Source organism: Amblyomma mixtum, chromosome 3 (genome assembly GCF_055824585.1).
Source record: "Amblyomma mixtum isolate Tamu chromosome 3, ASM5582458v1, whole genome shotgun sequence".
NCBI lineage: Eukaryota > Metazoa > Arthropoda > Arachnida > Ixodida > Ixodidae > Amblyomma > Amblyomma mixtum.
In genome coordinates, this window is record NC_143014.1 from 370,304,177 (window position 1) to 370,324,537 (window position 20,361).

Sequence of the window (20,361 nt, forward strand, 5' to 3'; positions counted from 1 at the left end):
CTGGCAGCACTATTCGTTGTTCAGCTGAACATGTTATGCGCGAGTGGATCGTAAAGTAGAATTTTTTTATATTTCGTGGAATTTCTTTGAAGCCAGAAATAACTGCCCTCTTATATTGCGACACACAAGTGTCTGATGTCGACACTCTCTGTGGCGCTGCAGAACTTGTTCATGTCAAGTTCGTGGAGAAATTTATGATTTACCGTTTCTTAAACTACAAAAATTTCTACGCGAACACAATACGAAAACATTCCAACTTCATGAATTGAGTTGCCGCGATTCTTACTTGTGCGACCAATTTATATTGATTCAAGTTTTGTACAGGCGCGAGTAAAAAGCAGCACAATTGACCAATCACCGGAGCCGCGCAATTTCAATGCGCGGCGCAGCGGTTCGTGAACAGGCCCATAACGACAGCGCAAGGCCTTTCGTAGTTGTGTGTCTATGGAAGCTGAGCACGGAGTCATCACCGGGGAAAATTTTTTGTTTTTGTTTTTGAGGCTTGCTTACAAGGAAAGAGCAAAATAAAAATGAATACATCGCTATTGCTGTTAAAGTAGGCCGGTCACCGCCTCAGTCAGTCAGTGGCACTCCTTCGCTTGGGAAGCGGCTACCTTTGTAAAGATTTCCACTTACGAACCTCCACTTGCTGTGGCTATCAGCGCGATGCGATCCCGCCCTTCGTGCTACTTGTGCTAATCTTTTCTACCCGCCCTTGTACGACGCACATCATTATCATAATTTAGGAACTCCACATTTTTACCTGCACCTGGGCGGCTGGCTTAGCAGCGAACCATGAAAAACTCGCAGCGGAGGCCCTAAAGTTGTAACTTCATTGCAAATGCCGCCGCGTTGGCTCAGTGGTTATGCCACTTGGCTGCTGACCCAAAAGACACGGGTTTGATCCCGGCCGCGGTGGTTGGATTTCGATGAAGGAGAAATTCTAGAGGACCGTGTACTGTGCGATGTCAGTGCACGTTAAAGAACCCTAGGTGGCCGAAATTTCCGGAGCCCTTCACTTCGGCGTCCCTCATAACCTGAGTCGCTTTGGGACGGTAAACCCCCGCAGACCAAAACCATAAACTTCATTCGAATGTAATGGCCTGAGAAAACAGCAGTCTACTGGCGCAATGTTCTTACTGCGAAGTAGTTTTCTCGTGCTGGAGCACACTTCCGCGAAATTATAGCACATAAGAGAGCGAGGGCTAGCTGCTGACAACTGCCGGGAAGAAGGAAAAAACGTGTTGACACCACGAAGTCCGGGGGCTGTTTTCTACGGCAAGTTACAGCGTAGTCTGCCAACATTTTATTTGGGCGCACGCAGCCGATGGCTTGTCCTTCTGGCTTTCGTAGGAAATGAAGGCGATGAACGCCTCTGAGTCGCGTGTCGGACACGTGCTCATAATCAGCAATTTTTATGGCTTTGACGAGATAAAGTGTGAGCAGCGGAAATCGTGAAGGTATGCTTGCAGTGCCCACTAGCCAAAAATATGCCCTGATATGTCTTGAATAACACCATCTGTCGGGCTAGTTGGTTGCGATCCATATGTATCAGCAGCGCGAACACAACACAGGAAGAAGAAGGAGAAGAAGGTAAAGAGCGCTGAACTTCTAACTTTTATTTGAGCAAAACTGAACCCGCACTTATATACACATACCAGGTAAAATCCCACCAGGGGGTTAATCAAGGCGCGCGATTGAATTGGGACCACCACGATGTCCAGGGCATGAAAAAGATAACTAGAATCGCACTATACAATGACTTCCGTGAAATGAAGCACGAATGACATGCGGAAAAACAATACAATGTAAAAACAGGGTTGAGTGTGCGCAAATGGAAAAATGGAAAAACAGAGTTGAGGGCGCGAAGTTTGCTAAAAAAACATGAGAAGGCGAGAACACGGAAAAAGGTAAAAACAGGGTTGAGTCTACGCAAATGGAAAAAATGGAAGAACAGAGTTGAGGGCGCGACTTTTGCCAAAAAAACGTAAGAAGGCGAGAACACGGTAAAAAGGTAAGCGGTACGGTGTTCTCGCCTTCTCATGTTTTTTTTAGCAAAATTCGCGCCCTCAACTCTGTTTTCCCATTTTTCCATTTGCGCACACTCAACACTGTTTTTACGTTGTATTGTTTTTCCGCATGTCATTCGTGCTTCATTTCACGGAAGTCATTGTATAGTGCGATTCTAGTTATCTTTTTGATGCCCTGGACATCGTGTTGGTCCCAATTCTGTCGCGCGCCTTGATTACCCCCCTGGTGGGATTTTACCTGGTATGTGTATATAAGTGCGAGTTCAGTTTTGCTCAAATAAAAGTTGGAAGTTCAGCGTTCTTTACCTTCTTCTCCTTCTTCTTCCTGTGTTGTGTTCGCGCTGCCGATACATAATAATATGTCTGCTTTATTACAGATAGAGACGTCAAGGTGCAAACTGAACACAGGAATTTTGAACGAAGTAATTTCACGAGAATTGAAACCCGCGTACACCTAAGCGAAGGCTCGCACGAAACATGAAAATTACTGCTGGAAGCAAGCATCGCAGCAGTGAGAACGAGTTTTTCCAATCTATGAAAAAACCAAAAGCCTGCCCAATTTTTCGAGTGTTGCGCCTTTAAAGGGTGAGATATATTTTTAGCGTCGTACTTTTTCGGGTCTTGAATGCATGCGTAGGCCTAAAGTATACATGCATCGAAACGAATGAGGACACTCCAAAATCACGCTATTCCTTAATACAATCGGATGCCCACAAAGAATACTGTATCGAACTACTTCTTCAAGACACTGCCTTACAGCGAGAGATAAAAGTGAGTTTAATTCGTGTGAGCGCCCTCTCATTGCATAACATCCTATTCTTAATATCGGAAGTCATTCCAAAACCTCGCGAGGGTGACAATTGTTTATTGGTCGTAAAAATTTCATGTGGCTAAAACTCATTCGCGAAAAGCAAAAATGGCGGAGAGGGACCATTTATTCGCATGTGGTACCGTGTATCTAGATTATGCCTGGCGCCAAAAGACAATCTGCGTCTAAATACATGCATGACTTTCACTTCTGACGTCTTCTAGAAGAGCAAGCCTGGCGTTCCAGCAGCTGTAACACGTTATAAGCTGATAGATTATTTAAGCTAATTTTGGGGACAAAATGAAGCAAACAGGGGGGCAGAAGGCAGCTAACAAAAATTTCCATTGAGGATATAGAGCGACGGTTCATTTCCCAGCGAAATACACCTGAATGAACATCAGGGACACCAAGGCATTGGTCGCCCAATTTAAATTTCAGCTGATAGAAATGAACACGTAGTCATTTTTTTAATGAAGCGGGGTATGAGGTGTGCAGGTGGTCTCTGAAAGTGTTTACTTCACGTCACCGCAAGCTCGTCGTATATATTATTCATTTAGCACATTTGATAAAGTGCAGTAATGTTTTCCTAAACTTTTGTAATGTACATCTCTAGCTCACACAAATATCGTCTGCTTGACTTCCAACGCTTCCAGCTTTTAGCAACGCAAAGGTCCTCTCGCGCAAGTTCTCATGTGAATTTCTTCGAACCCTAGTTCTTCCTCGACTCCTATCTGAGAGAGAGCAAGACAAGTGCGCTATCTAGTATTTCCAGCTACTTCTCAAGCTACAAGTGTCTTCCGTAGCCACACAAAAGCAAAGCGGATATGGTATCCCATGCCATATTAGCTGCGAAGTTGGTCAAATGTTTAGGGGAAACAAACTCTAGCTGCGAAGTTGTAGAAACTGTGCAAGTTCAGGCTCCAGCGCCGGAGATGTCGCTGACGGAAGCTGCTACATTACTCCATGAGATGATATATTGTGTCCAGAAGCAGTACATTTTGCTTTCCAGGTTGTGCTCTGGAACTTGAACCTGCAACGGGTTGAAGTTCAATCATTTGAAACAAATATGGTTCGGGTAGCTTTCCTCGGGGGATTTTCTGAGAGTTTATTTATCTATCATATAGTTCAAAGTATCTTTGTATTGTTTATGCAATCTAATTTACAGCTCTACCTAGGACAACCAATGAAGCAAAAATTTACCGTGTTGCAGTATACATTGTTCTCTTATGAATTAGGCATTTTGCAGCCGATGACTCACGGAGCTAAACGATAAAGAATTTAGTGGCAAATCCTTATGCATTGTTCAATAAGTCAGTTTAAAAACTTTTAACTGAACAGAGTAGATTTAGAGGTCATAAATTGATAGGTGAAAAGACTGTCGTCGTCGGGTGCATCATGCTTTTTTATTTCTGCCGTTACAGTGGTCAACAACAGCAGCAACAACAGATAAAGCTGCCCCCAATTACAAGAACATGGCACATGGCAGCTGTGTCTGGTGAGTCTGAAATCCAATTAGGCCCGGCTGGCAGCAAAGAATAGCCGAGGCAGTTCATCAGCTTCGCAAAGCGGCAAACGTGGTACAATGATCGTACTCACCGAAATGCACAGAAATCGTCGTCACCACTGAATGGACATTCAATGCTGGGTGAAAAAAAAAACAATTAGACACCTCGCGGTGAAAGATCATGGGTTACCCATGCTGATAAGGTCATGACGAACCACGATAAGCGCAAGCAATGAGCAAGAGGAGCATTTACAAAGTTAATTAAAATTTACACTCAAATAAAGGTCACAATCAATGAACTCAAACTATTTCTCCAGAAGAAAAGCTGGAGGATGGCTAGTGCCGTTAGCCCCGTTCTTGAGCAAATGCAGCAGGTAACCTTCGTCTGCGGTTAAAGAAATAAAAATAAAGATTTTACTTTAGTATCATTTCGGTAACCTTCCATAAGTATAAGCTACTTCGCCTGGATCAGTTTAACTGGATATGTTTAAAAACGTGATTTGTTATTCGCTTTATAAACTCGCCACTAAACATGAGCTTCCAGACAGCGGCGATGTGTGTTTTTCTGCAGTGATCCGTGAGGCCTTCACGATGTACAAAGTTCACCTTCATGCACTGTTTTCAACAAGCCGCAGTTGTAGTTCTATTACACACCAAGAAATATTGGTTTTCTTTCATTCAGCCGTTTTAAGAGTCACCGTCCGGACAAGTGCAGTTATTGGCGTGGCACACATTCCAGTCACCTCATTTTGTGACTAGTTGTGAGCTGTTGACTGTATGGGAAAGCGGTTCTCAAGCTGCCAGTTTGAACACGCGAAGGTCCAGTGAAACTGTCGACAAGGTCTTCGCCTTTGAGGGAGTGGGGATGAGGGCTTGACTGAGAGGGAAGAGAATGGGTTTACGGGGGTTTAACGTCTCAAGGCAACTCAGGCTACGACGGACACCGTAGTGAAGGTCTCCAGAAATTTCGATCGCCTGGGGTTTTTTAACATACAATGACATCGCACAGTACACGGGCCCCTAGAATTTCGCCTCCATGGAAATTCGACCACCGCGGCCTGGACGGAACACGCGTCTTTCGGGTCAGCAGCAGAACGCCTTAACAACTAAGCCACCGCGGCGGCTCGGAGGTTGGAGAAGAATGCAGTGGGATGAGAAGGCTGCGGCTGCTGGTAGGAGGTTGCTAAGAGCTGTGAAGTGAGGGGCTAATTTGGAAAGGAATCGCAAATAAGAATCGGGATCAAAGCTGAAAAGCGAAGAGAACGAACGAATCAAATAAATAAGGTGAGGTGGGCAGAAGCCTAGGAAGAAACATCCCGGCGAATTGTGCTCTTCCCAAGAGCCATAATTTGACAGCGGATACCGCTTGCCTCAAAAAATAGTTAAAGTTTCCATTGGAGTTATCGACGGACTGCTAGCGGAGAGTTACAGTGAAAACCGATACAAAGGAAAAGGCCCACAGCACTGTGTCCTGTCTCTTTCGCTTCTGTTGACCCTGCCATCCTGCGCCTGTAGTCCGGCGAAGCGAAACTACGCACCAACATGCTAGCAAGAATTTTCCTTTGGAGGTGTTGGTGCTCGTAGGCTTTAGAGCCCTAAACGTACTAATAGGGAAGGCCTTTTCAAATTTTCTGCTCTTGTGATTTGAAGCGTAGTTACCTAACGTTCTGTTTAAGTTCGCACAAATCAATCAGTATCATCATCTTGAGCCTAACTACGCCCATTGCAGGGCAAAGGCCTCTGCCATGTTTCTGCAAATAACCCTCTCCTTTTGCAGCGGCGGCCACCGTATCCCTGCAAAATTCTTAATCTCATCCGCCCACTTACCTTTCTTCCACCCCCTGCTACGCTTGCGTTCTCTTGGAATCTATTCCATCATCGTTAAGGCCCAGCGGTTATCTTCCCTCCGCATACTATTTCCTGTCCAAGCCCATTTCTTCCTCTTCATTTCAACTTCGATATCATGAATCCGCGTTTATTTCCTCACCCACTTTGCCCGCGTCCTATCTCTTAACGTTACACCCATCATTTTTCTTTCCATAGCTCGCTGCGTTGTTCTTAAATTAGGCTCAACACTTCTTGTTAGCCTCCATGTTTCTGCCCTAGAGGTTAGTACCGGTAAGATGCTGCTGTTGTATACTTTCTCTTGGGGGACATTGGTAAACTGCTATTCTGAAATAACCTGCCATAGGCACTCAAAGTCATAATTCTTCAAGTCATTTTGCTCTCATTGTCTGGATCAGCGGCCACTACCTGCCTAAGAAATTAATCACGGTGTTTAAATGATGCGAAGCCCCTCTGGTGCTAGTTGCTTGATTTGTCTCGCCCATTATATGCCTATGACGGAAGGAGCACTGCAGCTTGAAGACAGCATTGGATATAAACCTTATCTAAATTTTGTTACTTGCTATGCTTTTAACTGTGCCGCAGTTCAGTAAGTGCTTGCAGGTCTAACACCTAGACCAAAAGCGGGAGCTTGTAATCAACTTGTTTGTTTCAGTGGGATGAGCGCGTGCCGGAATCTTCCAGAGGTGGGCTGTCGCATCTGCCTGTGACTTGTGCGGTTCAAGAGGCTTGGTTTTAACTGTCTATTACTGCTTAGTACAGAATGACACTTGTACGAAATACTGTATTTTTGTTACATATTTATAATGTTCTCTTTTGAAGCAAGGGGCCGCTCACAGCGATTGGTTACTTATTTGGTGGTAAGGGTCGTTTTAGATTTGTCTAATTATGAGCCACGTTCACATAGTTGGAGTGGTAGTTTCTTATACCCATGTTTTTATTTCGTGCCGACGTTTCACATTGTCATCGTCGTAGCTAAAGCATGTTGCCCAGCAAAGAAATACCTCGCTTACGTTGCATCCACTGATGCCTAGAGAAATGCATTGTTCTCTGTACGTTCGTTTGTGGGGTTTCAACCTCACTATTTTAAAACATTCGTACAGTGAAGGAAGTTTACTTGGGCATTGGTGCAGTGACAAGTTAATTTATTGCTATTATTACACCAATTGAAACAGGAAACTAACAACTGAGTCGCCTTGAACCGTTCTTCGGGGGCCATGAAAATAACCTCTACGTAGAATATTTAAATGAAAGGCTTCAGGCGAAAGTAACTTCGAAGTTTAGATTGCAGTAATTCCAACAATACTCGCACAAAAATGGGCATGATCCAAGTCCTCATACTCCCACCAGATACTTGACAGTATTGAAGACTATAATTCGAAATCGTCGTATAGTCGTATCGTCTAAATGAAGTACTGAAGATAGACTTAATTGTTACGCAAGCGCATACTCTGCCATATTGTGGAGAGCATCAGCGCTACTATTTAAAGTCATATTTGTCCGCGAGGTAGCTACGCCAAGCTTAAGTAGTAAGTTGCACTTTAGAAAAGGGCTGCGGAATTAAACAATTATTGAATTTGAACAATGCACGGTGTTCCCTGGACAAATGAAAGAAGTGGGATTAGACTGTCGGAATAGTCAGTGCTTAAAAAAATAAACTTCCTCTTGTTCTGTTGCTGTTGAAAACAATCCAAACAAGATGTATGTTGGCAAAACTCTGCGGGAACCTTCCAGCACCACGGAGGTCGGTAGCAACGTTTCCACATTGCCGCGCTCTTCTCTTTCTTTAGCGTTTAACAATCTTTTACCGACATGCGCGACACATTATGACGCGGCCACAGTGAGGGTTTATATAATCCACGCAAAGCATAATACTACTGAATGGACTCAGGCTTCCTTCTCGTTCATTTACTTGCTCTTCTCGCTTTTGCTGAGCATTTTGGACAAGAGCTAGAGTCTAGAAACCGATCGTGCACACTGCAGTGTGCAGTGTGCCTCATTATTAATGAGGCACACTGCACACCGCGCATATTAGGGATGAATTCCTTTGTAAAACCGTGTCATAGGAGAGCTGACTGCTGCTCTTTGGTTAATTTTTTTGTCTCCAATTTTCCTCTTAGCGACTTTTTGCGTGTCTTATAGTTTGCAGTCTAGCAACCATCAAGCTAGACCCTGATATATAGAAAACTCAGCCCGTTCCTCGCAACTCCTGCCAGGGGTTTCTCCCTCGTTGTCAACGCTCTTTCGCTGAAATCACCCTGGCGTGGCCGTTCCTTTCTAGAGCGCTGGTTCTTAATAGCTGTTCTTCAGTTCCACGTAGTCGTCATCGTCGGTGCCCGCACCCCCACCTGCCTCGGCTGGCAAGTGACCAAATGGACAGGCAGCAATATTGATTGCATTTTTAGAGAATAGGGTGGAGAAAAACGTGAGAGAGGGGATAGGGAAGGAGGCCTAGTGTCTTGGGCATCCTCCTCTGCTGCGAGAGGTGGTTGAATCTAGACCCAGCCCCCGTAGAAGGATGGGTTCAAGTGTCCCCCAGCCCGATGGCCGGCTTTCTGAACGGTCTCCGCATTGAAGAGGCTCCGCAAATCCCGCTACGCCCCTTCGGGGACAAACCTAGTTTGGAACACCCCATCCTTTAAAGGCAGTTCGTGTAATGTTCACACGGAGAAGGAAGTTCCAATTCGTACTTTCTTACCAGCTTCTCTGAACAGACGTACAGGTTGACTGCCAAATCTGTAAGAGATCTTTCGAAAGAAGTTCACTTCAAATATTACTACAGTCCCAGACAAGTCGACGTCTACACTCACCTTTCTGTCTTTGCAAGAAAAAAAGCAGAACACGCCGGTTAAAATTCTTTGCTGTCGCACCACGACAGCTGAGCTCCGCTTTGGGCACTCGTAACCGCCCCGTAATTCTCTGTCGAACTAGACTCGGAAGCTGCGATGAGCCGTCGCGGGACATAAACTAAAGTTCCGATAGTTATAATCGTTCGAATCTGTATTGTACGCATGCAGACTGCAGCCTCGACCGATGCCAGCAGATCTGCGAGGAGCACTACGGAGCCGATAAGCTCGACGTTACGGGCCGCTGCGACGGAGACGGTTGCAACTGCGAGTACCGTGAACGTAAGGGAGCTTTTATGTCTTGGGAATCTTCCCTTATTGCTCATTTGCCTCCAGAGCCGTACTCATGCATGGTCGTGCTGAATTTCGTAAACCGTGCGTTTAGCAGCTGAGGCAGTTTACCCGTGAATAAGAACAAAATATACAGCAGCGACCTGCCAGAACAGTGATAGGTCGTTGCTTATGCTGGAGTTCTGGTTTATTTCTAGCCCACCGCGCAGTTTTTGCAGCACTAATTAATATACAATAAACATTGGAGCCTGAACTTAAGCTTGCCCTTAGCGGTAGCTAAGTTTTTGGATTCAGACACTTTTCAGGGCGCCTTTGTGTATTCAACATTGTGTTAATATAATTGTCGAATGGTCATTATTTAGCGCATGTAACGCACGCAGTAACAGAACAAGGATATTTTGTGCCATAGTTCTTTATAGACATCCCATAGAACGTTTACAACTGCCGCGCATTGCAACTTGCACATAAGCGACAAATCATAAAAGAATGAGGTACGACGTAATAAAAATAATGTGACCACTTCGGGGAATCAGATGTGCAGATGCTCATGGAGGGCAGACACAGGTTTCTGCTCGTGTAGTTTCTTCAACTCATTTTTCACACTTGCAGCGTGCAGACAGATGCCGTGCTACGAAAACTGCCTGAGAACGAAACGGGGCAAGCTGAACCTCAAGGCGAACTGCATCCGACACGAATGCTTCTGCAAGTGGGACAACCGTAAGTGTGCAGCCCTCAAATGGAAAGAAGAAAACATGCAATTTATCAGAGGGATTATGTCACAGTTTCCTCTTATTCTGGTCTCTTGCCTATTTCTCGTCCTCTGCACCAATGGATGATAAAGGCGAACATTTGTAAGAATGTCTTCGCAGGGCTGATTTATGGATGTGTCATCTTAGGCATAAGGACAGAAACAGCCGCTGTTATGCTTTTCACAAATATGCTAGCGTCAGACCAGACATGCTGGACATTTCAGGTAGGATGTGTGCGTTTTTAACTCTAAGCGTTTAAAGGGAAGCGGCCTATTCAGGTCTCAAAGGAACACGAACGCACTCGATTGCAAGAAACGCTGCCTTTTTCTGGCGTCGGCAAAGGCCATAACACATGCGTGTAAAGAAGTGCTAGGTTTCAAGTGTATTTTACAGCAATAAGACAAAAAACTGAAATTTCTCTTAGCCTTGTATGTTCGCATTAGCGTGCGAATGAGCGCTACGCGTGGGTTCCAGTGTGCCAACTAGTGACTGGTGCTGAGTTGGAGCTCCGATACAACCGCACCGATTTCATAGGCACTAAACCATTAGGGAATGGAATTCTATCTTTTTGTAGCGACATTATACAACAAGCTACTACCACTAAATAAACATAGTTGAAAGCACACCATGAAAAACACCGTGGTGGTGGCCCAGTGGTTTCATCAATCGCCTCGTATGCTGCAGGTGCTATGTTCGATCCCCAGAGCCGCCAGGTGTACCCACCGAATAGTTAACGGATACATGTTTTTGCCTGGCCTGGTGCTTGGCTTCTCTGGGGTGAAATTGTAAAAATCCGCCATTCACGTCACCTTGCGAAGGCAATAGCATTCTCTCCCATGTGTTTTTTTGGCAAAAGCTGGCCTTGAATCATTTAAATTCATCAGCATCATCGTCATCATATAAGAAACTCACTCCATTCATGTATGTAACAGAAGGGTGCGACTTTTATGATGACCCCAATATTGCATACAATAAACCTACTAACCAGATAAAATGGCAACATGACCACAGAAAGCATTCACGTAATAAATGGCAGGTTGTTCATGTACTGATTTTCAACGCGGGAAAGTGGAAAGTGATCACTGACATCCAGGAAAGCCGGGATATTTCGGTGAGCAGAGAAAAGAAAACATCAAGCAGTTGATTCCGTGTGAAACTGATGGAAAGCACACCACCTCATCGCACCACCTCATCCCTAGCAGGAGACTTGATGGGCATAAGCGCACTGGTCACTAATTGTGTACATGTCCATTTAAAATGCAGCCTTCTGACTGAACGCAACGATCTGCCCCCTGCTGCGCATAAGGCAAAAGATGGTTGGCAGCGGCGCGTGCAGCACATAGAATGCTCACTGTCACGAGAAGGAGGTGGAGGCGATACCAGATAAAACGTGTCCGACGTCCGGCAAGTAGCCTGGTGAAGGGATGTAGCCCCACCACAAGGCTCTAAGGAAAAGTATTAAAGACCAGAAGAGCACACCAAAGAAAAATGCCTACTTATGGCAAAGCTCCAAAACGACGGGAGTAAAGTGCTCAAGCTAAGCAACCACGAAAACTGAAAATTTCAAGACCGCGACTGAGTAAACGCTTATACTGAGGTTGGCACATACAGCAAACAGGGTTTTAGTTGAAGACATGCTGGAATTCAGATAATACCTTGTCACTTTTAAAGAAGTATAGGCACTTAATTTTGGTGACATGTTTTCTTCTCTATAATTCTACGGAAGACGCGACTACACATGTGTGACCATGTGGCATTCGCCTCCGACCACTAAATAATTCGTGATCGAATTTTTCTGCCCTGCTGTTTCGGTTTTGGGTTTCAACAGCCAAACAATGGCTGGGACGTCAAAAGATGTTATAAATCTCGTGAGGCATAAACAAATTGCGATATAGTCGCTCCTTCATCGTTTTAATTCCCTACAGTGCTGAAGCCAGCCTTCTTCAAGAGCCTTCTTTCACAGCCGGAGTGACATCGTATGCAGAAGCATTGATTAGATTGCAGTTTTTCAAGGTTCACGTGACTTATAACCTCTCCTTGACGTCACATGCATCGTTCGACCGTTGAAACCAAAACCGAAACAGCAGTAGAAAGAAACTTTATTATAAATTACTTCAAATATCAGTCAGTCTTGTCCATTGAAAATCAGTCGAAATATTGTACTCATATTTGTTTAGGATTTGTAGACATGAATGGCATAATCAGCGATAGGCGTCATAGCTTCCTGCAGTACTTTTCCACTGCTACGCAACCGGAAGCGTACATGAGCTCACTAAAACTCACCGCAGACGGGGGGCAGGTCGGTATTACGTTTATGAACTTATCCAAAGTTCTCGATAAGTTTCCAATAAGTAAAATGAAAGCAATTGGCATTCCTTCTCGAAGAATCGTTTTCGTTATGTAATATTATAACAATCGATACCAATATACAGATATTCAAGGGCACTGCTCCCGCTTTAGATATATTTAGTCGGGTGTTCCACGCGGCTCCATCTTCGGACCTGTTTTTGTAATATTTACATCAACGATCTGTTTAGTGTTTTGAAACAAGCACTTTGGTTATTCGCCGATGGCTGCATTACTTTTAAAAGCACTCATTCCGTAACCGGCCAACCAGTCCTGAATGCGATTTTACAGCTCCCAGCAGATTGGTGTGAGAATTAATCGGTATATGACGATTAATTATGACAAAACTGTTTAGCTTTACGTATGGAATTAGGGACTACATAACTTATCAAGTGTAAGAATTTCGGTGCCTGGGGGTGATCGTAACATCGGATCTTAAAGGGTCTACTTGTATCTCCTGAACTCTTCATCTGCTAGGAAAAAGTTCGTTTTTTTTAAGCGACGATTCGGCAACTCATCAAGTACACTTTAGCTGCAAGCACACGATTCCATTTTGTAGCGAGAGCTACACTACGCTACCCAGTCGAGCATTACGCCATCAGCCAGGGTAGACAGTTGTGCGCATGCGCGGCAACCGTAGAAGGGCAGCAGGTGCGCGGCGCATGAGAAACCAACCAGTCTAAATACTGAGTAGGCAGCATTGAGACAACTGCGTGCTACATTGCCGATCATCGGACACTGTTTATCTCTGTCAAATCTCTGTTTATTTCGGTTTATCTCAGGGAAATGTAGCTCTCGCTACATGTATCCTGGCATAACTGAGCTAAGCCACTGCCAATTTTTTTAGACCCATTCTTTGCTATGATAGCAAAATATGGTACCCACACTCTGCAACAAACAAAAAAAAATTGAGAAAAGGTACAAAGAATAGCACTTCGATTCATATACAAAATATATAAGCTAAGAGACTCTCCGTCCGTCATTTTACATCAGGTAGCCTATGAACCATTGACTGGAACGAGGAGGGCGACCCCGCTTCGGATTTTTCGCTCTGTGTATTTTCAAAATGCCAGTATTGAACCACAAGATTACCTTGAAACGGACACAGCCAGGCCTTCCGGACATAAACACAGTCGCAGCGTCAAGGCAATCTTTTCCCGCGCGAATACGCAAAAAATTTTATTTTTCCCGAAAATAATATTCAGTTGGAACTCATCTGAAGATTAACCTCACCTTTCTCCAATGTTGTGACAGCTTATATATCTTGTTCGATTATTAAAAAATATATATATATTTATTGGCAGCACCATACTGTGTCTCTCGTTCGATATGGTTATGCTTGCGGCATGCATTTGCACACAGTGTACTTTGTTTTGCTGCTCTGTTTATTTCTATTAGGGCACTTTACGCGTAAATTTATTTGCAACTACTACAGTATTGCTGATCCTAAAGCATACTCATTCTTACTAATGAATGAATTCTTTCCTTGCTGAACCAAATTAGTCGGCAGTACATTTTAAATAAACAAAAATAGATAAGAAATGCACATATCCCGAGCAGAGCAGTTGATTAATAACACCTCTATTTCTCGGCCAGTCGATGAGGGAAGGGTGAAAAAAAAGCTCAGAAGACAGCTTGACTAGCTCCCTATTCCCTTACACTATGGACGTATGCTTTCTGAAGGCACACAGTGCACCCCATTGCACACGCACTTTTCACGAGAAAGAGGAAAGGAAAAGAAAGAAGAAAAAGGAACAAAAAATGCACAATCAGCCAACAACAACGTAGCATAATTCAGGGATCACAGCAAGGTACTTGAAATCAGGAATGAAACAAAGCGGTACAGCAGATTGAGAAAATATGGTGGGAACTGATAATGAAGTAGAGGAAAACAAAGAAACACCAATAGAGCTCAAGAAAACAAAATATTTGCCCAGAACACCGGTTAATCACGCAGTCTTCGGTCGAAACTCCATGAGAGAAATCTGTTACACCAAGCAGGTGATTTATACTGGCCATCGCAAGCCACGTCGGCTAAACCCCTATGAAAAGGGGCGGAATTTGCGCGAAAAAAACTACAATGGCAGAGGTGGCATTTTCAGTCGGCAAAAAGAAGCATTTTTCAGTTTATATTACCTTAATTGGTTCAAATAGAACAATCGATTTGAATCCTCTGAAGATAAAGAAAATACTTTATTGGTCCCTTAAAAGCCCCGAGGCAGGACATAAGGGCGGTGTGGGAGGTAATGACAGAGCAGTAGGAAAAGAGATCGGGGAAAAAAGGGGTACTCATTAATGCACATCATAAAACCAAAAAAAAAAATCATCAGCGCAATAGCAGGTTTTCAAAAGAATTCAAAAGAAGGACCGTTGCTATTTCAACACTGCCGTTCGGTTGTAACAGTTCTGAGATATGCAGTATTGCCCCGTCCCGAAGGCAGGCTTTGCATCAGAACTTGCCAAAGCGTCAAATCAATCGCAAATAACATCGCATTTGCATATAAGTACCGTTCGTACAGAATATATTTACGCAGTCGGAAGAAAATTAGCAATAACCCCACTGAAAAATATTTTCGCTGAAGTTTATAGATAGCTTTAGTTTATAGATATGATAGCAATCGAAATACTTAAGGGCCTGTTTCTTTAATCAGCTATTACAGACCCCATCTATTTAAAAACAAAATGAATGCCTAACCGTGCCAACTCGTTTTCGCGATTCATTGCGACCAGGACTTCTCTGTCCGAAATCAGCTTCTCTGATCATTACTTTTAGTTCTTGTCGCTAAATTTATCTTGTATTTGTTGCCAAGCTGTTTTCATGCTGCTATCTTCCATGCCTGCATGTGGCGCTGGTGCATGTTTCTGTTTTAAATTTTTACCAGCCTGTTCTCTTGCTGGTTTCTTTTTATGGTTGTAACGTGTTTAGACAAACGATTAAATAAATGTTTTACGTTTTTAGGCACCACTCTAAACTGAAGATAAGGAAAGAGGAACTACCGCAGGCACTTAAGCTCCTTACGATAAGAACGTAAGGAGGCTTAAGTGCCTACGGTAGTTTTTTCTTTATCTAGAATGTGTACGGAACTTATCTACAGCAGTGATCAACGCTACCATAAAGAAAAATTGACATTCGATCTTGTCGTCGAAAGTAGATGTAAGCATGAAATACAGTGCATGAAAGGCGTTCCAGTGTGTCTCAATGGTAGCTGCGCTCGAGTCCTGAGGAGCCGTCGGCCACTTAGTTCAACAGCGCACTCACCCTCCTTTCGTACGCAGTGCCAGAACGCAGTATAACGAACCTTCGCCTCGGCCGAGCAGCAGCGCGTTCTGGCTCTTCGGCACAGTCAGGGGAAAAAATTCCAGAGTGCCGCATTATGTTGCCCCGCGCCGCCAAGCATGAAAGATATATGGTTGCCCCAGCCCAAAGTTGCCAGAAAAGCTAGCAACAGCCTTTGCATGTAATTTACATGGAGCGGCGCAAGTACAGAGCACTGCCCTCTAGGACCTGCATTAGTGCACAACGTGCTTCCTAAACATGGTTGAAAATTCCTCGCTTCCTGTGTCTTGTAAGCGTTAATTCGCATTTTCATGAACTGGGCTGTGCCAACAACGCAGGCTTTCAAGCTATCAGCTAATAGTTGTACTGGAAACGCTAGGCAGCGGCCGTCATATGCGTTCCAGATCCTGAGGAGGGGAGAGGAATGCGGTACTCCGTCAAAGCTTCCGGTGTCTCTAGCCACTCTATGCAATTTGCCTTCAAAGGCGCATTACACGTTTTCTGAGAACGCTGGGTGGTGGCCACGGATACCTTATATGCCCAGCGGTACGGTGGAAACGGATGCCGTACCCGGAAATTTTTTTTCAGTGACTAGGGATAACGTCCTAGAAGTCAACATTTCGCCCTTCTTCATCCACTCCGTTGGCGGGTAGTGAATTGCACGCAATGCCCAGGTGTGAGCATTAAGACCACATTTTAGCGGTGCATGCTCAAGTGGCGCTTTTATGCGGTCTGTTCGTTCACTTCTTGAATTGATCGACAATATAACTCAAAGGCTTTTTTTTATTGTTCCTATATTAGATTTCGTTCAACCTTATTTTCGGAATTATATTGGGGCAACAAGATGACGGAGAGATTCTGGTTGAGGGCACAGTGCTCAAAACGCACTCAGCCTATTTCGGTGCCAAGCCCACTGTGCTAATTGAAATCTCTTCAGTATATCATGCGCCGCCGCGGTGGCTCAGTGGCTATGGTGCTCGGCTGCTGACCAAAAAGACGCGGGTTCGATCCCGGCCGCGGCGGCCGGAATTTCTTTGGAGGAGAAATTCTAGAGGCCCGTGTACTGTGCGATGTCAGTGCACGTTAAAGAACCCCTGGTGGTCGAAATTTCCGGAGCCCTCCACTACGGCGTCTCTCATAGCCTTAGTCGCTTTGGGACGTTAAACCCCATAAACCAAACCAGTATATCATGCGGACTTTGAGCTACAGTGAGAGGGGAAGCAAAGCGGAAAGAGGGAGCAATACAGCAGGAAATAACAACAATGTTAATTTGGGGCTAACACTGAAATGGTGCGCCTGTTTTTTTCCTTGCCTGTATTCGGCTTTCCAAACCTGATCATGAAGAATTCCAAACCACTAAGCATTAGCACCGCACAGGGAGCATTAAGCAGCAGGAGGTCATCAACGCACGTTCGCTTGCTTCAGGGCTTCGTCACTAACCAAGAACCTGTTTTTTTCATAGAGGCCTCATTATTCGCTATTGTCATAACTACTGCAATTGAAGTTTCGAAAGTGCGCAACAATGGTAGCTTAGAAAAATGTAGAGAGCTGAAGAAATCGTTCTTTTTTTCTTCCCAGACTGCGAAAGGTCGAGCTGCGAGGCGCTGTGCCTCAGGGACCACAAGGGAAAAGAAGGCGTGAAGGGCCTGTGCGTCGGCGAGGACTGCAGTTGCAGGTGGAACTGACCAGAACAACAAAGAAAACGTAAGGCTGGCGAAAGAAATGCAAAGAGGTTTCAACTGGCTTCTCAGTACACTGCTAAGCGTACTTCTAGCCCAAGTACGCTTCGCTACGGTAAACAAAGGAAAGAAGGCGCCCGTGTGTGTGTGTTTGTCTTATCAGTGCTTTGTTTGCTGACGTATTGCTGACGCACACAGTACTGGTGAACTCTGGGGAAATCTGCGATGGTTAGTTTCGCTGTGATTTTTCGGTTTAGATTTTCTTCGGCGGCCATTTACTGCTCCAACTCAGTAATGTTGTTTTTATAGGAGGTTATTTTTTCTAACCTTTAGAGGTTTTTATTTCAAAAACTGCGAGAGATACGTCGGTGCGGTCGGCTGAGTTGGATTGTACATCAAGACGGACATTGTGTACCTCGTATAGATCTGTAATTAGACAAATAATGAACCTAAATTAAGTAATAAACTTTTGTTTTTAGGGGCGATATTGTGAAATTAATGGCCGTCAAAATCGAACATGACTCCTGATTTTAAATTTTCTTCATCGGCAATGTGTTTCGAAATATCGAGCATCAAAAATATGCATTTGGGAGCTCGTTGAGTTGGCTTTCCCACATTGCATATTCACAAAATTGGCTTTTCTCGCACTTCTTATCCATTAAATACAGGCGCAGTTGCTGCATTTGATGATGTAGAAGAAGCTAACTTGATTTCGGCGTGGATACCACGCGTGGCAACACCAGTTCATAACCAGGTAATGCGTGAAAACTAGCGCAGCAACATTCAAATGCGTATTTTTGGCGTTCATTGTTTCGAACCATATTGCCGATTAAGAAATTTTAAAATCAAGGCTCACCTTCGATGTAGATGCCCATCAATTAGCAAACGTAATCTTGGCCCAGGAAATTAAAGCAAAATAAAGTTTATTAGTGAATTTCAGTTAAGTCTAAATCTGGATTCACGTGAGGTACAACATGCGGCAAAATAAGTCGGGGCATGCGACAGGCGGCCAGAATCAGATAAAACTGCATCGCCGCGCCGTCTGATGTTTTACTTATGTGGTCGAGACATCGCAGTGCGCGTCCTTTGATGCCCGCAGCCGTGTCTTTTTCCTTGCTTGCATTTGAGTAGGTGCGTATCCGCAGCGTTTGGCGGTAGGGGGTCGCTTTCTTGATTAACTACGTCACGCTCGCACTTCGGCGGGCGCATGACAAGGGTGAAGCGAGCTGTGAGAGTGACGCTGTGAATATCAATCAATCAATCAACTTTATTCAGCATTTTTTGTCCTGAACAATAGAAAAGAAATGCTAGGGTTGGAGCAAAAAGCTACAAACTCAGTAGCTTGACGGGGCTCCCACCCCTAACTGACAAGGCCAACAGACTGTCACGTTATTACACACACACACACACACACACACACACACACACACACACACACACACACACACACACACACACACACACACACACACACACACACATATATATATATATATATATATATATATATATATATATATATATATATATATATATATATACATGCAGGACTTAGAACCAGCTAGAAAAAAAGTATGCAAAGGAATGTACAGTAAGACAGGTGCTATATCTGAAATAGTTTTGATGTGAGAAATGAACATGTATCTCAAAGAAAGAAAGCGACTAGAAGAATAAAGAAAGCGACGCCTAACGCCAGAAGGTGGAAGTAATCAGATAGTCCGCAGCAGGGGAGAAAAAAAGACGGCTGCGAGCATGAAAGGACGCGAACACGTACTACGATGTCTCGACATCAGCAGTGCAACGTCACATGGCGCGGCGATGCAGTTTTATCTGATTCTGGCCGCCTGTCGCATGCCCCGATTTATTTTGCCGCATGCCGTACATAATGTCCGCCTTGCTGTCAGCCGAGCTAAGCAGACCCCACCAATATGTCCGTCGCTGTTTTAAAGTGGCAATCTGTAAAGTTCAGAAAAAATAATCCTGTATTTTGTTGTGTACGAAAGTAATGAAAGCCTGTCGGCCATAAATTGTGACGTGTCCTTTTGAGACTTTACGCCAGCTGTTACAGACACGTTGGGATTTTCCATCATTTAGCTAAAGAAAATAAATCGCACCTATAATGCTATGCCCGCAAATGATGCTTATTTTTTTTTCCCTCGTAGGCCATCTTTCTTGCCACCTTACCACCTTGCAGAACGAAGAAAGCCAAGATTTAATTGTTGATGCGAAAATATCGGTTATGATTTTGTTTACGCCTAATAAAAGTGATTTGCGATTGCGCCATTCTCTAATAATTCATTCCAGTGCATTGAATGACTCGTAGATTATTTTAATGAAAATAAAAATATTTTGCCGTGTTTTATTACTGCAAATTTATGGCTTTCAGATCCTTTCAGCAGAACAGTGCGTGAAATCATGTATTCTTAAAGCAGTTCCCAGAAGCGAGAATTAGAAACTATCTTTTAGCATCCTTTTCTTCAGCAAATCTAACCTGAATCCTTGGGGAGTTATTTTTTGAAGATCGTTTTTGCCTAACGCAAAAACAGACATTTCTTGTTTCCACTGAGGCAGAAAAGTTTTGCAAGTGAAACTTTGCTGGTGTTTGTATCTAAGAAAAAGAAGCTCGCTTGCAGCTGCGCGGTAAGCACAATAGTTAGAATACACGAAGAAGCCTTGGGCGATGAACAAAATTTGGAGAGGTTTCAAAACACATATTTTTCCCTTTTCAGAGTTGTTCACATGTCTATTTATTCGGCAGAAATGAGTAAAAAAATAAGATTAACCTGGATATTTAAAGCAGAAAAGACCATGAGATCCTTAGGGATGTTTGAAGACGCTTAGACATTACAAAGACAACATCACGATTCAACACAGCCCGCACAAAGGACACTGCTCTTCAGCTAGTTTCACGTCAGGTCCCTATTGCAGCTGCTCAGGCAATAAACTACTGGAACGAATTCAATATGTCATCTCTAACAAACAGGGA

At 44.0% G+C, this 20,361-nt stretch overlaps 1 protein-coding gene across 1 annotated transcript in view; it reads left to right on the forward strand.

Moving 5' to 3' along the window:
• The window catches only part of LOC149356749 (uncharacterized), a 33,402-nt gene extending 13,749 nt beyond the window's left edge, over window positions 1–19,653 (forward strand). The window contains exons 2-6 of the mRNA XM_089577817.1: window positions 4,260–4,333; window positions 9,205–9,315; window positions 9,934–10,041; window positions 17,275–17,400; window positions 19,538–19,653. Of these exons, the coding sequence (XP_089433943.1) occupies window positions 4,260–4,333; window positions 9,205–9,315; window positions 9,934–10,041; window positions 17,275–17,381 (400 nt within the window). The 3' untranslated portion in view covers window positions 17,382–17,400; window positions 19,538–19,653. The remainder of the gene's footprint in view (window positions 1–4,259; window positions 4,334–9,204; window positions 9,316–9,933; window positions 10,042–17,274; window positions 17,401–19,537) is intronic.
• Window positions 19,654–20,361: the final 708 nt, after the last annotated feature.